Source organism: Staurois parvus, unplaced genomic scaffold, assembly GCF_062004578.1.
Source record: "Staurois parvus isolate SC_StPar_1 unplaced genomic scaffold, SC_StPar_1.0 ptg000175l, whole genome shotgun sequence".
In the NCBI taxonomy this organism is placed as follows: domain Eukaryota; kingdom Metazoa; phylum Chordata; class Amphibia; order Anura; family Ranidae; genus Staurois; species Staurois parvus.
In genome coordinates this window covers 14709174-14721702 of record NW_028317971.1, presented here as the reverse complement: position 1 = coordinate 14721702, position 12529 = coordinate 14709174, and the positions used below count along the sequence as shown (strand labels likewise).

At 38.1% G+C, this 12529-nt stretch overlaps 1 protein-coding gene across 1 annotated transcript in view; it reads right to left on the bottom strand.

The window, feature by feature from the left end:
- PAX4 (paired box 4) overlaps window positions 1-12529 on the bottom strand; it is a 93519-nt gene that overhangs the window by 45340 nt on the left and 35650 nt on the right. Inside the window, exons 3-5 of the mRNA XM_089677002.1 lie at window positions 9539-9754; window positions 6232-6310; window positions 3274-3426 (exon numbers count right to left, since the gene is read on the bottom strand). Coding sequence (XP_089533128.1) covers window positions 3274-3426; window positions 6232-6310; window positions 9539-9754 — 448 coding nt within the window. The remainder of the gene's footprint in view (window positions 1-3273; window positions 3427-6231; window positions 6311-9538; window positions 9755-12529) is intronic.

The window sequence follows — 12529 nt, the reverse complement described above, 5'->3', positions numbered from 1 at the left end:
TCAGACCCTACTGTGGCTTCCTCACAGACTCTATCGTCCCTCCCTAGGTCCTCTAATGCTGCAGGGTTTGAGGCTCTGGGACTTGGTCCTCTACTCGGCCAATCTTATGTCCCCTTTTCTACACCTTCTCCCACTCTTGAATAATCCTCTATTCCCACCAGGGCTTGAAACCCCAGGAGCAATCTCCTGATGGTCAGCCCATGGATTCACGCAAGTCTTTCACTTTCTCATGTCTAGCACTTTCACATTCCCCTCCTAGCCTTCAATCCAGAATACTCATGAGGCACCCCCCTCAGAATTTTTTCATTACGCCCAAATCCACCATACTGTATCCTCTCTAAGATCCAACTCTACATACCACTTTTAAAAAATGGCTTTTGAGCATACCTGCTTACATTCCCCCGTCCCACCGAGCACCATCTCGGTGATATACTCTTCCCTGAATGCTATCAGCACTTCCACATCCTCCTCATATATATCTTGTTGGGAATGAGACTTTGCAACCTCCATTGACTCTAGGGAGTGGAGTAAGGCCTGGTCTACCATAGCAAAATTTTCTTTTAACACTGCTAGCCTGGAGGCAGCATACAAGGTTCTTCTTTGATGGTACTGGGTTCCGGCCCGAATAGCAGGTTTGAACCCATCATACAGTGACAAATGCTTTAGGGACTGCAGCCAATGTGGAGACATTGTACATATATGGTTCCTTCGCAAGCTTAGTAGGGTTTTTGTCCAGAGCTTTCGGGCTTCTATACACTTTATTTCATGTACCCATGCATAAAAATGCTAAACTTGCTCTATTACATTGCCCAATCCAAGGCTTATTCTCATATTAGCAGAAATTAACAACCTACCTTTTAATTGCTGCCAGACGTGTCATACACAGGACCTGGAAGAAACCCCTTGTCTCATTTGCAGCAGTGAAGAGCAATTTGACCACCCTGATAGTTAATGAAAAGATGACTAGTATCTTACATGATCCCACTTCAAGTTCTTCAAAGTGTGGGCACCTTGGTGGTCTTATGCTCTTCCCACCCTGCATCTGACCAGTTTGGACAACCTCTAATTGACTTTACCTATCAGTTTTTGCCTGCCCATATTTTTTGCCCCTCCCCTATATGCCCCTGGGTCCTAGGACAGCTTGACAGAGGTTCTATTCCTTTCCTGCTCTATCCAAAACTAAAATACAATGTTTTAGCTCGGGTTAGGCTTTAAAGCCTAACTTCAGCTAAACCTTTTTTTTTTTTTTAATTTTAGACAGAGTGGGGAAGAAATAGATGCTTTGTCTGTTTTTTTTATTTATGGAAAGCATTTATTGGAAAGAATTACCCTAAATTCCTGTTGAGACAGGGGGTAATGGGAAATATTTCCAGTGAGCAAACAGACCACAAAAAAACCCAATTTTTATTAATAGAATAGTTAATTAATAGTTAGGTCTGCCTTTGTCAGATAATTATTACTATCTTATCTTTGTCTCCTGTCTTTGTGATGACTACTCTTCTAATCTATTGTCCCATTTTCACAGGGACATAAAGTGAAGTTAAAACCCAACTTCAGGAAAATAATAAAATCTACCTTTACATTACGGTAAGGATTAATTGCCTGTTATGTCTAGGGGAGAAATGAAGAAGCTATTTTACTTACTGGATTCCTCGCTCCTCCTGAAGCTCCAGTCTGTGGATGAAGCCTTGGCTTCATCATGTACCATACAGGGCCATTAACCCTCTATGATACAGAAGGGAGGCTGCAGTGTGATCAGTGACAGTTGCAGCTTATAGAGCAGTTATGGAGAACTAGTTGCAACCCTGGAGGGAACCTGCTAGGGCAAGGATTAAGGTAAGCTTTTTCTTCTTAATCCTCTAACCCCACGACCAAACAAGCAATTAAAGTGGAACTAAACCCATCAGTTTAATGGTTTCAAAAAACAGTTACATTGCTGGCATTTGTTTGTGACTCAACCAGGGGTGGGCTGACAGCTCATGGGGCCCCCGGGCAATAGGGGATCATGTGGCCCCTGTGTCCTCACCCACACTCAAACCACACCCAAAAAAGCTTATAAAAGGTACCAGGGGCATCTCATCTGGCCCCCTACTGACCCCGGGCCCTCGGGCAGTGCCTGAGTGCCTGAATGGTCAGTCTGCCCCTGGACTCAACCAAACTGTCAAACCAACAAATGGCTGGTGTTATAACTGATCACATGTGCAGTTGATCTGTGCAGTTGCAGATCAAACAGCGGCTAGGCTAGCAGCTTCCTTGGCTGAAAGGATAGAAGGGTTTATTTCCACTTTAACCCTTTCAGTGGGTGATGGGGAGGGGGGTGGATTTACATTTCCGAAATGGTGTCGAAAATGTAAACATTTACTCTTCCTGCACTTATTAAAAATGTAAAAATATAGCTAGGGTATAATGCCTAGTACACACAATGAGAATATTGGATTGACTGATCGTCCATTTTTTTGCATGCTAGTCTCCATATTGAAAATGAAGAAGTTACTCAAGTTATGAAAATTCTTGTACAACAGAATAGAATTTTGGAAGTGATTTTCGGACGACTACTGTACTGATTAAAAGAAAATCATACAATCTGGTATCCTACGAGAAAAATGTTCACGCTTGTCCCTTTGTTTATTGTCGCATGAACTGTCATGATCAGCTCTCAGAAGCTGTATACTAATGATCAGTTTATCGTATAATTGCTCCTCATATGGGAATTTTCGTAAGATTTTCTTATAGTGTGTATGGGCCTTCAGACTATAAGACCACACTCATTTTTAGAAAAGCTCTATGCAAAAGTGGTGAAGTTGACCATACAGTATTTGTTGATAAAACGTTTAATAACACTCTTTACAGTCTCCCAAGGAGTGTGTTGTGATCCCCTCATGTAACATTATTTGTGCTTTCTACACCTTTATTGTGCATTGCAGCACTGCACACACTTAAGCAAAAAAATATTTTGCACTGTGTTGAACACAGAAAACACGAGCTTGATTTTGCAAGTTTTTGCAAATGGTATTGGATTATTTCAGAAGACTGTATAGAATCAGAACATAAAACAATTGTTTGTAGCATCATTAGGTTATGGCATTAACCTCTAATTGTTATGAGACCTACAGAGTTTTCCAACTAATGCCTTGTATTGGGTTTGTTTCAGTTAATAGGCTTGCTTCATTTTTTATTTTATAATTGTGTAATTTGTAAAAAAAAAAAAGCACCCCTCTCTTTGGATTTCTACCTTTATGTAAACAGATATCAAACTTGGAAATTGTATCCTACCACTTTCCAGGATATCTGTTTGCTCTGTTGAGAATATGGTCCTGTTGCGTTGGTGGTTGCTTGGTTGAGCTACTGTAGACTGAGCCTCGGTATTACTTGCACAGAAGTTTTGATATGGAATTTTCACAGTGGTCCAGTTCAAATCCAGTGACCCTGCACAAGATGCTCAATAAAACATGTGGGAACAGTGAATGAGAGATGAAACTGAAGAACTGAGTGGGAACAGTGAAAAAGAGTGAAGAAGGAGGGTGAGTGGGCTTAGTGAACCGCAGAAGAGACACAGAAATTGAGCAGGGAGAGTGAATGAGAGAATGAATCTCAAAAGCTGATTGGAGGCAGTAAAAGAGAGAGGAGACACAGGAGTGGAGATAGCAAAGAAGAGATGTAGAGAGGTAGAAATGGTGAAGTAGAACAGATAAACAGATATAAGTGAGTATAATTAAGGAGTATAAAAACAGATGAAGAGTCAAGACAGTGAATGAGAGTAGATATACAAGAGCTGAGTAGGGACAGTGAAGCCGAGTAGAAATGCAAAAGTTAAAGCGGTATTAAACCCAATACCAAAAATATTATATATTTTAGCTTACCAATTATTAGATTTTTTTTAGGCTTTTTTCCCCCTCTGTTTTACCTAGTGACCCAGCCAGTACACCTCCTGTATTAGCATGCCCCCACTCTGGATAAGAGAGCACAGGGTCATCTTTTTTACATCAGCATTGTTAGTCTGGGGTGGGCAGGGGAGTGTCAGATGTTCTAGCAGATTTAAGTACACTAACATTTTGAAGCTAAACTCCAGCTAATACTTTATAAGCGGTTACAGCAAACAGTTTTTTTTCCTGTTGGGATAAAGATTTTACATAAAATAATAAAATCTGGTAATTACAAGCACCCCTGTCAATGTTAAATGGTTCATCTCATTCCTGTAACTGCTACATCTGCAAAAGAAATAGTTCTTTTGAAAAACAACAGACTTAGTGGCCAGATCACTAGGTAAAAATAAAGGAAAGAAAGCACAATAATAGAAGACTAAAGCGGCCAACACATCTAAGAATTGGTAATAAGTGTTTTTTGGTTTAATATTGCTTTAAGTGGAGGGGATGACACATATGTTTATTTGCGAACAGAGGCAGAGGAGCTCAGAAGGGACATTAAAGAAATGTAGAAACAGAAGAAATCAATGTTAACAGTGAACAAGATAATAAGGCACAGCAGCTATGCTTGGTTGTGAAAGAGAGCATCAACAGGGTAGCTGAATGGAGACAGGGAAGATGAGCAGAGACATAAGAGCTGATTTCAGACAATGAAGTAGAGTAGAGACAAAATAGTGGAGTTGAAGACCAGAACATAGGAGCTCACTGGGGCCTGTAAAGAAGAACAGAAACACAAGAGCTGAATGGTAAAGGTGACATGAAGCACAAACACAAAGGTAGAAGAGGGACAGTGAAGGTACATTTTTAACTTTGTCTTGGACATCCCCTCCCTTCCATTTGTGTTCCATATTATTATTATATGTGTGAGGCTAACATAGAATGGTTTTAGGTCTGTGACATGTTGTAGTTATGAGCTTCAGTTGCTGTAGCTGACGTAAGAAGAAGCAAAGCAGAGGGTCATTATTTCAACTAGTCAAGAAGTGCAAGTTTGGATCGAAAAGCCAAAAGCAGTCTAATATATTATATTTATAAATATAGAACTACGGTATCCAAAACCAAAAATCAGAAAAAAATATATAAACGAAACCCTCTAGCATATAAGGTCTAACTTTCACCCTTGAAAGTGTAAATTGCCTCAATAATACCCCAGTATTCTGAAACATATTACCATACAAATACAAAATGTGAAAAAAAAGTGAAACACCATACAATAAATAAAAACCCAAAAATTGTATAAAAAATATATAAAGAAAATAATAAATAAGTCACTCGTGTCCAAAAGTAAAAGTCATTCCAATTTCTGATTCCAATATAGAAAATTGTCGGATCTTTAATAATAAGCCCTCCTATTGGCTCCCAAAGGAAATGTGAACCTCAAAAAAGGGAAACTCATATAGTGCATTACTTTATTAAATAAATAAATAAATAAATACCAATAAGAGACAATATGCACTGTGCAACTTCAAAAAATCAAACGTTACCTTAAAAGTGAAAAGTGAACACAGTGTAGCAACCGTGATTGTGCGTCACTCTGTGAATAAAATAATCCAAGTGACCATTCAGTGTAAACTTCTAGAGTGTAAGGCATAAAGACCCTTACCAAAAACAACCAAAAAACACGCCTTAATATTGCTGGGGGAGTATGCAGCACGCTCCATCGAATGTCTTCCAAGCCTGAGTAACACTCTTTATGATGTCATCAACAACCTTCTCCTAGATGTCATCATGGCTTCTCATGGAAGTACTCCATAGTACTCATAGTACACATGCTCCAACAGATATGTGAATGGTATATGAAAAGGATATAGTGTAATTCCATATGGGATTATCAAAAATATAATTTATTATATGCTCACATTAAAATAATATCAAAATCGCCTTATTCCCATGCCATCAAACCTCTAGGGTAGCCGAGCATACTCCAGGAGTGTTTGGCATGTGTTTTCCAGTGTCCAAGATGGCCAATCCACCACTTCCTCTCTGGGTGTCCAACATCACTTCCCTTGACACTTTTCGTCACTGCCAGGACTTAGTCATAAGACACACCCCTTATTAATAAGTCCTGGAAGTGAAGAATATATTTTTGTATAATTTTTGGGTTTTTATTTATTGTATGGTATTTCACTTTTCACATTTTGTATTTGTATGGTAATACGTTTCAGAATGTTGGGGTATTACTGAGACAATATATTATATTTGTTTAAACTTTTTACTATAGTATTACAGATACTATACATTACAGATACAGTAAATGTACCATAAATACATTACATTTCTGCAGTTACAGACATGTAACCATATTGCTCACCTTGATTAGATGGGTCCCAAGGGCATGGGAGGTTCATATTTATTGGCAGATTCCTCAAGACTCTATTTATAGAAGACACCTTAAGAGAGATGAGTGTAGTTATAAATTTTTACTACGTGTATTTACATACATATACGTTTAATCTCGTTTGTACGTGTTCACATAAGTCTTTTAAAGAGGCAAGTTACAATATCTAGCTACTATCTATTGGTCACTGTCAATTATTTGTTGCTAAAGATGTTCATATTTGATTTGAGTAGCTAAGATCTAGCTGCAACTACAATATTTAATGTATGCCATAAACTTGAAAATGTTATTGAACTAAAAAGTTAGCAATTATAAGAAATGCTTTGTATGCCCTGTTTTTCAAAGACAAATAAAATGTATTCTCTGTCATAGCATCTGGTGGAAAAGTTGAATCTTAAATACATTGACTAAATCAATTAGCTTATCACTCTGATGCTTTGTATTAGCATAATTGGGCATCAAAGCTAGATTTATCAATCTCTATAGAAAACTATTTTCTTTAGCCAGTCACCTATCATTATCACACCCTGTAATTATGTCACAATTTATAAATGACTTTCATAAATTAAAGAATATGTAAACCCAACATTTCATGTTCCTGATTAGAGGTGGAATGGCCTGGAAAAAAATGGACAAATTGGGAAAAACCTTTTTTTTTCTATTTTTTTCAAAGCCGTTTTTGTTATTTTCCATAAAAATTTAAAAAAAAAGAAAGAAGTGTGGAATATGTTTATAATAATAAATCATATATCTATGACATGGTATTCAAATTGTATAACATTAAGACCGTAATGAAAGAGTTCTGAGACTTTATGTAAAGTCTTATATTATTGCAAGTTCTTTCAGCTGAAGACGAGCAAATCCTGGAATATAATTCAAATTGCATTGTACTTCTCAATGCAGTTTAGTTTGCTCATGGGCTCCATCTTGTACCTCCTACAGTTGGGTGATTGTCGGGGTACAGTAGATGATATTTTCTGTCCTCTCAAGCCTTCATTGACAGGTACGAGGGTAAATTTGTCAAATTAGTTTATCATTATAACCTTCAAAAGTATTCCTATTAATGTTCTCCACCATCACATCATAATGTTTACCTATAGTCTGCTCAGTAAATTGCTTTTTCTTTTCCTCCTCTCAGTAAAATGGTGAGACCAAAATCTAGAGTTTGGAAATGTTTCCACAGTGTAATTTCTGCTGAGAGCAAAGCTGCAATTTGCAAATATTGTGAGAAGAAATATTCTTTTCCAAATGCTACAAGAATGACAAAACATCCTTGCATGCCAGAGGTGTCCTAAAGACATTAGCCTATACAGTACTTTGGTACTTTATGAAATGAAATGAATGAAAGTGCAACTAGGTTTTTCCTCCAGAGTTCTCATTCCAGAAACACTCTCTATGCTGCATTTGAATCATCACAAACTGTTTCTTCACCAGCAGCATCTTCACGTAAGGAAGTGTTACAAACCACTGCCTCCCAAAAAATATATAATCCCTTCATTTATAGACAAAATGACACCTGAAAATCAGGAGAACATTGATCAAGCTCTTCATAGAGCAAAATATGCTTCTGGATCAGCAATGTCAATAACTGAAAATTCATAATGGCAGGAAGCTTTTAAATTATTATGAGGAAAAGGGGGTGGTTACCTGTTCTCCTGTATAGTTGAAATGTTCTTAATGTATACAGTCCTTGTTATTCCATTTGTATTAATAAATACAATTTAAAAAATGAAGTTTAGTTACTGAATAAGCTGTACTTTTACTTCAAGCATAATAATTTTATATACACTGCATTTCACCTTTCCAGTGTAACAAAATGACTTTCAGTTTGTAAAACTACTCCACGCTGAATTTTTTAAAAATTTTTCCAACATTTCCAACAGTTTTTCTGGGAAAAAAACAGGGGAAAAAATTTTTTTTTCCCCATTGTTTCAAAATTTCTGAACATTTTACATCTCTTTCTGATATATGCCTGTAGTACAATGTACTGGTATGAAGATGTATCCTGTTCTCTTTGTATTGCTTCTTTTGTGTGAAATACCTGCTGTTCCTTCCATTCCCTCTGCTTTCCTAACTGGCCACACTAGGCATGAGAGCACAGCATGGTCAATGTTCTGGCTGTCTTGAGAGCTAATCCAGTAATCAAGCTTGTACTGACAAGCCCCCCCCCCCCCCCGCACAGCCAATTACTGGGAATATCATTGTACTGCTGTTTCTCCTTCCCTAGCTCTTATGCAGATAAGAATAAAGGGTGATCACTTATAAATAAGGGAAAAGGGTATTTATAATTTTTTTTATATGCATACACAAATGTTTTGCCTTTCATTTCTATTTTAAACTGAATGGGTTGTTTTACAAGGTGAGGGTGTACCTATACTTTTATACAGATGACATATACATTTGCCTATACTGTGACATATAAGCAAATCAACTATACTATATGCTGTGTTGACACTTTGGCCATGCGTTTTGTCACTGGCCAAGAGTAGACTGGCCAGAGTAAATAAAATAAAGTATAATTAATTTTAGAAAGATTTTTTTTTTAGTTTTCAATAAAGTGGTAAGAGTCAGATTTTATTAGGTTTCCTTTTGTATGTTGTCTCAGGACAACATGACAGATCCATGTAAAGCATTACTTTAGGCTAGACTCATACCTATGCAGTTTGCATTTGATCAGTTTCTGCATTTTTGCACATGCATTTTTGATGCATGTTTGCTGCGTTTTGTGGGTTTTTTCTTTATGCTAGGAAGGTTAAAATACAAAATGCATCAAAAACACAGCAAAAAAGCACTACGTGCTTTTTCTGCAGCTTTTTGAGTCTATAGAACCAAAAATGCAACTTTTTGCATTCAAAAAAGTCCCTGACCCTTTCCAAAAAACGCGGAGAAGTGAATGTAGGAAGTTATGTTAAATGGACTGTAGTGCATTTCTGCAAAATTCAAAACACTGTAGAAAACGCTTAGGTGTGAACCTAGCCTTATGATTAACTATGCAGTGATACAACCATGAATGCAAAAAAAATTACTCTGACAAGCTGATCTAATATCATTACTAAACATTAAATTAAAGTTATCAAATACACTTTTTTGGTTGTGGAAATATATTAGAGTCACAATTATACAGTATTAACAAAAAAAATCAGAAAAAAAGGCCAATTTTCTTTTCGGCTATAGAAAAAGCAATTTTGTTAACAATGGACCCAATATTTGAATATATTGTAGCACCACATACTGTAGGTATATGACTCACTGATACAGGGTGTATGCATCGTCTACTTACACTTGGAATTTTATCTTCAGAGCATATCTTTTCAGCTAACAGTTTCTCCCGAATCTCCCAAGCAAAGATTGATGGGTTCTCCCACTTGAGCTGAGCAATCTTCATTACCACTTTGGGGGTTGCCAGTCTTGGCTTGCTCCCCCCTATCAACTTAGGCTCTACAAAACCGGTCTGGTAGTAGCGACCAAGAATTTTGCTTACACAGCCATTAGACACCTGCAACATAACAGAATATATATTTAGTAATTATGGTCTATATTGATTACAATGAAATGTACAATTGATACCTATTCTCTTTTTTCTAATACCTTACTATTACCCAAACTTGGACACACACCCCAAAAATGTAATCCTTATTCTCTAGGCTTGTGTGGTATTCCTTGCTACTCCTCCTCCATAACTCTTTAGTGGCAAACTCCCAGCTGTAATTTTTCCACCAGAACTTGTTTAATATTGTTTAAGGGTTCATGTACACTGTAGCTGCTAAACTGACATTCATGAACTGTTGAGCGTTTTTTTCAGCAGCCCCTGAACTCTCCCTAATGTTTTCTTATGTATCCATGTACCGTTTACAGGCAGTTGAGTTTACAGGCGTTTTTTTGAATGCGTCAAACTTGCGTTCAGGAGTAGATTTTACAGGCGTTTCATACGCCAAATGCGTGTAAATGCTTGTAAATACGGTTAACCGCGTTTATAAGCGTTTGCGTTTATAAGTGTTTTTTAACTGTTCCATGTCCATATGCTGACCAGAGCCTTTTTTCATCATCATAAATGCATGCAAAGCCGTTTTCATGTATTCAAATGGACCTGGCACACCAACGCAGTCAGTTCCAGGTTTTGCGTGAAGGAAAAAATGGTAGAACGTGCCGCATTATGCTCATGATGGAAATCCATAGTGAATACAACTAGAAAAGACAAGTAATCTCAACACATACTGCTCTTTCTGCTCTCTATTTCTCTCAAAATGTCTGAAAAAGTTAATTATTTACTATTTTCCAATGCATTCTGGGCATTTGGGAGGGTCTCCTGAGGTTATCTTTTAAAAACACTTCTGAACGCAACAGCACATAAACACACATAAACGCGCATAAACACGGTATGCAAACGCGGCTAAACTAATGTTTTTTAACCTACTTTTTCCAGCAGTCAGTTTCCATCATTCAGAAGAGTTTTCCAAATGCCCCGTGTACATTAGTCCTAATATCACAGATGCAGAACAGTGTCTGCAGTGACAAGAAGAATTACAATGTAGCAATGCTATTTTGTTACATAGTAAATACTCTGGTTTATTAATAAAGAATTAAAGGGGTAACGTTTGCTCTGCATAGGATGTCAATTAAAGCATCCTTACAAGTTTACAAAAACATTTATCTATTTAACCCCGTGGCGCCAACTGACTCCCGCCCCTTTAAGGGTTATAAAAGTCAAGAGGTAGAAGCAGGCCTTCGGGTCATGTGACTGCTGTCACAGCAGACACATGATTAGAAAGCTCCCGATCGCAAGTACGGATTGAGAGCTTACCAATCACTGCTGGCTACCATGCTGTGAGCATGCAGGGAGCATGCTGTTAGCACAATAAGTAGTTTTAACAGGGCTGCATACATGCAGCCGCTTGGCATTAAGGCCCACACTCCAAATGGCCACATGACGTATGCGTGCAGCCGGCATCAAAAGGTTCTGCTCCTTCTCCCCTTATCTATTATGTTGCTATTTATTTTTTTATAACCATTAACCACCTCCTTCCCACCATATAAGGTAATGACGGGCGCAAGGTGGTTCTCTTGTTCTGGGAGGATGTCATATGATGTCCTCCCACTCTAACTGCGTGTGCGTGGCTCCGGGAGTGTGCAGTGCGGCGATTGGCGGTGCGCTGTGTCTCTTGGACACAGCAGATCACCGATCAACGGAAAGAGCCAAAGATGTCGGCTCAGTCATGTGATCAGCTGTATCCAATCACATGTAAATAGGGACATGCCGGTTATCGGCATTTCTCTTCTCACGAGCTGTCAGACTGACAGCTCAGGAGGAGAGGAGAGCCGGTAATCGGCATTCCTCAGAGAGGACATGTACACTGATCATGAGATGATCAGTGTGCCCTGATGATCAGTGTAGCCCCAGCAGTGCTACTTGTCAGTGTCCATCAATGTCAGCTGTCAGTGCCCATAAGTGCCTCATCAATGCCACATATCCGTGCCTACCAGTGCCAATCAGTGCCACCTATCAGTGCCAGTAAGTGCTGCGTATCAGTGCCAGTCAATGCCGCATATCAGTGCCTGTCAGTGCTGCCTATCAGTGCCGTCTAGCAGTGCCAGTCAGTGCCACCTAACAGTGCCAGTCATTTCCGCCTATCAGTGCTATTCAGTGCCATATATGAGTGCTGCCTTTCAGTGCCCATCAGTGATGCCTGTCAATGCCCATCAGTGCCACCTACCAGTGCCTCCTCATCAGTGCCCTTCAGTGCCACCTATCAGTGCCCATCAGTACAGCCTGTCAGTGCCCATCACTGTAGCCTCATTAGCGCACATCAGTGAAGGAGAAAAATCACTTATTTACAAAATTTAATAACAAAAACTAAGAAAAAAACTTTTTTTTTTCAAAATTTTCAGTTGTTTTTGGTTTGTTTAGCAAAAAATAAAAACCCAGAGTTGATTAAATACCACCAAAAGAAAGCTCTATCTGTCTAAATAAAAATGATAAAAATTTCATATGAGTATAGTGTTGCATGACCGCACAATTGTCATTCAAAGTGCGACAGCACTGAAAGCTGAAAACTGGCCTGGGCAGGAAGGGGGTATAAGTGCCCTGAAGGCAAGTGTTAATATTTAAATCTTTTTTTTTTTTTATTTTGTTTCTTAATTTTTTTAGTGACACATTTAAAAAAATGTACAAAATTGTACCATAGATTTGTATTGTAATAGAAATGTAATTTTAATGTTATTATAAACAGGCCAATCTTAAAATAAAATTTGTACTTTTTATCTAAAGTATCAT